Here is a 3,380-nt window from a genome sequence, read left to right as displayed (position 1 = left end):
CTTTTATTTCTTTTGTCGTGGTGGACCTTCCGCTGGAAACACCCATATATACATAAAATGACGTTTGACCATTCCAATTTTCAATACAAAAAGCGGTATAGTGTGAAGAAAGCAACAAAATTTTTTAAATGAAAAATTTATTTCGTTCAGAAAAATTTGTAGTAGGTACTTGTAATAAACTGTAATGTTTACACTTGTGTTTTTTATTGTTGTAAACTGAATAAAAAATATAACCACATAACTAGATAACCTGATAACCAAGAGGGTGTGAACAACCGCACCGATTTTTGATTTACAAACTGGGAGGGTCAAACGTCATTTTTGTTATATAGTTTATTAATAATTTTTGCTTAGAATCAAACGAATTAAATTATTCCGCCCTAATATACATACATGCACTAGCTTTCCAAGGCAAAGGGCTGTTCTTTTAATGATGTAAGCTTTATGAGATCGGTGAACATCATTAGGTGTACAATTTTTCACTAATTTTTTCCTGTTTTACTTTTAATCAAAAACTTCGAACTTATTTTTTATTTTTCTTTGGTTTCTTGATTAAGGTTTTACCTAGTCTTGGCGGTCATATTTAAATTTCGGTCATAATATAGAGAAAATTTATGTAAAATAAAACCGGTTTATCCCGGTTTTTTCATTTAAAAATGGGAAACTGGGCCTTTTCCCTAAAACCGGTATTCGAAAAAAGGCGAATAATCCAACAAACTACTATATGCACATAAACTCCTACCTCTTCAACAACTCCATGGCCTTGCGGCTGCTGGCCGTAGGACCTGGGTTCGATCCCTGTTCCGGGCATCATATAAATTAGAAAAAGTTCTTTCTAACAGCTATCGACACTCGGCAGTCCATTTACATTTCCAAGGCGTTGTACAACTGTAGGACCCTTCATTTTTTGAAACACCATCAAGACGCACACCACAAATTGGAGGAGAAGCTAAAAACCAACTCGTGAAACAATTTGTGTGCCAAATTTTATCCAAAGAAATAGCAACAAACGTACTCACACATTCGCATACAAACTTTTACATTTATAAGTAGGATTTGATTTACATTTTGTATCCAAGCTGGTGGCAATTCTGGTCGAAAATATTTTCAAAATATATTTACACAGTTACTTAAAACTTCGCTCGTTCGATACCCATATCAAAAATTTTATAATAAATTTATAAACAGGTGGCAAGCAGCCCCTTAAAAAAGATTTTTTAAATAAAGCTTTCGTAAACATATCTTGCTTGGTATCTATGTATACTATAATATTTCATTTAGCTTGTTAATAGAACTGACTCTAACTTTTTGAATAGGTGGCAACCCTCTTAAATAATCCTTTCGAGATAAATCGCTTTCGAACCCTTTTTGGGTTGACACTCAAATTGTTGTGATAAACATTTATTTAACTTATTAATTCAGTGATTTTAACTTTTGAAAAAGGTGGCAACCATCTAAAAATATCTTCAAAATAAATCGTTTTTGAACTGCTTTCGATTGATACACGCATTGTTATATAATTTATTTTTACTTAAGAATTAATCGATTTTATCTTTTGAAAAATATGGCAACTCTCCATCCTACATATATGTTAATGCAGGTTATGATAGCAGCAAGTGTACTTACATAACCACTCACAAACCTTGACATTTGTAATATCTGTAGGATAACTATATGCAACGGTAAATTTAAAAATTACAATAATTCATTAATTAATGAAGCGAATGGCTTTTTTTAAATGAAAGAAAAAGGATTTAATGGAGTTTGCACCGGTTTCGAGTTCTATTGAAGTTAATTTTGAGAGTGTGATTAGCGTTTATAATCGCCATATAAATCTAATCAAGCTCTACGTAGTACGCGTATTCCAAAGATTTATGTGAATTTCACCACAGATGTCGCAGTCATTCTATGCCACCCACTCTGTGCACCCACTATTCCAACAGCGTTGCTGCCGTAACATTACCGACGACTTTTGTACTAAAAGCTCACTGTAAAAGCGCCAATTGGCTTATTCTCTCATTTCAATGCAATTTTTTGTGGATGCCTCTCTGCGGCTTTGGACTTGCTGTGCGACCTATGTATACGCATTCGGACGTTAATTAAAAATTCTTCTTTGCAGCGCGCAATCAGTTCGAGACGAGATAACAGACCAAATAGATCCATCCTTGGTGTAACAACTGCTCGCGGTGCGATTCAAAGCTAAGGTGTGACAAATTTACATATTAAATGAATTTTTTGCTATTCATATGCAAATAAATATTGTGCTCTGTGTAAATTTTGAATTAAAAATTTTATTACTACTGAAAGCGCATTGCGCAGTGCGAAACAAAGTGTGAAGAAAAATTTTGAAATACACACAAGCAAATGTGTTTGTGAGGAAATTAAGTCGATTTGTAGCTATTAATTTTGAAGTGAAAAGCGACTATTCACGAACGACGACAGCAGTTGGTATACCCAAACGCATACATATGTACAAGCAGCTAGTGGCCCTCACCGTTAATTAAATTTCCGGTGCGAAGGTGCTAAAATGCGTTATAAAAAGAGTGATTAATACAGTATTTATGTATTTGTTTTACAGGTTCGCGATTAATGTGAATATATGTACATATGTACATATGTAGATGTTTTCAAAAGCAAAGAGAAAGTTACATAAGAAAAGTGCATTTATAACAAAGGCGAAGAAAACAACCGAAAAAATAGAAAAGTGTATAACTACATTTGTCACAGAATTGTGAATTGAAAATTTTTCAACAAGCAAAAGATACACACACAGCCGACGAAAACAAAGTGATAGCAAACGAGACGCTTCCAGGTGGCAGAGGGTAAGCGCGAGGCGAAAAACAACAACTAGGCAGCAACTTCGTTGTCCTGAGTGTAACGCATTCCTTCGGTTCAAAAACGCAATCCACCCCACAACCGCATCCCTAAAGGCGCCCGCTACGAAAGTAGAACAAAAATACACACACACACGCACATACCATACACAACCACAAAGGAGAACACACACATACACATACATTCTCATAAAGTCTTCAAGCGGATACAGTGCGCTGAGCGCATAGAGCGGCATAGCAATATGGCGGATATTTTGGAGAAAAGCTCTGTGCCATTGGAAGCTGCGGTTGTCAGCAATGGCCCAACAACAATGACAGCAACGGGAGTGGCAGAGGTCGCTACAGCTCCCAAAACACCAGATACATTCGCAGCAGCAGGAATACCGGCACAGGCTACTGGTGTTGGTGCAACAACAGTGAATGACTCACACTCGCTGTTGTTGAAGGAGCAACAGCATCAACAGGAGCAAATAATATACCAACAGCAGAAGGAACAACAGCAGCTGCAGCTGCAGTTGCAGCTGCAACAACAACAGCCAGTCGCGG

General features: G+C 36.4%; 1 protein-coding gene across 1 annotated transcript; it reads left to right on the top strand.

Annotated features, from left to right (window-relative positions):
- Positions 1 to 2,223: 2,223 nt before the first annotated feature.
- LOC108376993 (E1A-binding protein p400-like) lies at positions 2,224 to 3,376 on the top strand (the record flags this gene model as incomplete). The annotated part of the gene is made up of 2 exons (XM_017633251.1): positions 2,224 to 2,519; positions 2,579 to 3,376. A coding segment is annotated over exon 2 (300 nt), but the record flags the coding sequence as incomplete, so codon positions are not given.
- Between the last annotated feature and the right edge of the window lie 4 nt (positions 3,377 to 3,380).

Source organism: Rhagoletis zephyria, unplaced genomic scaffold (genome assembly GCF_001687245.7).
Source record: "Rhagoletis zephyria isolate East Lansing unplaced genomic scaffold, Rhagoletis_zephyria_1.1 Rzeph_scaffold_11308, whole genome shotgun sequence".
Lineage (NCBI taxonomy): Eukaryota > Metazoa > Arthropoda > Insecta > Diptera > Tephritidae > Rhagoletis > Rhagoletis zephyria.
Note: the sequence above shows the minus strand (reverse complement) of the source record. Positions and strands in the feature narration are given on the sequence as shown.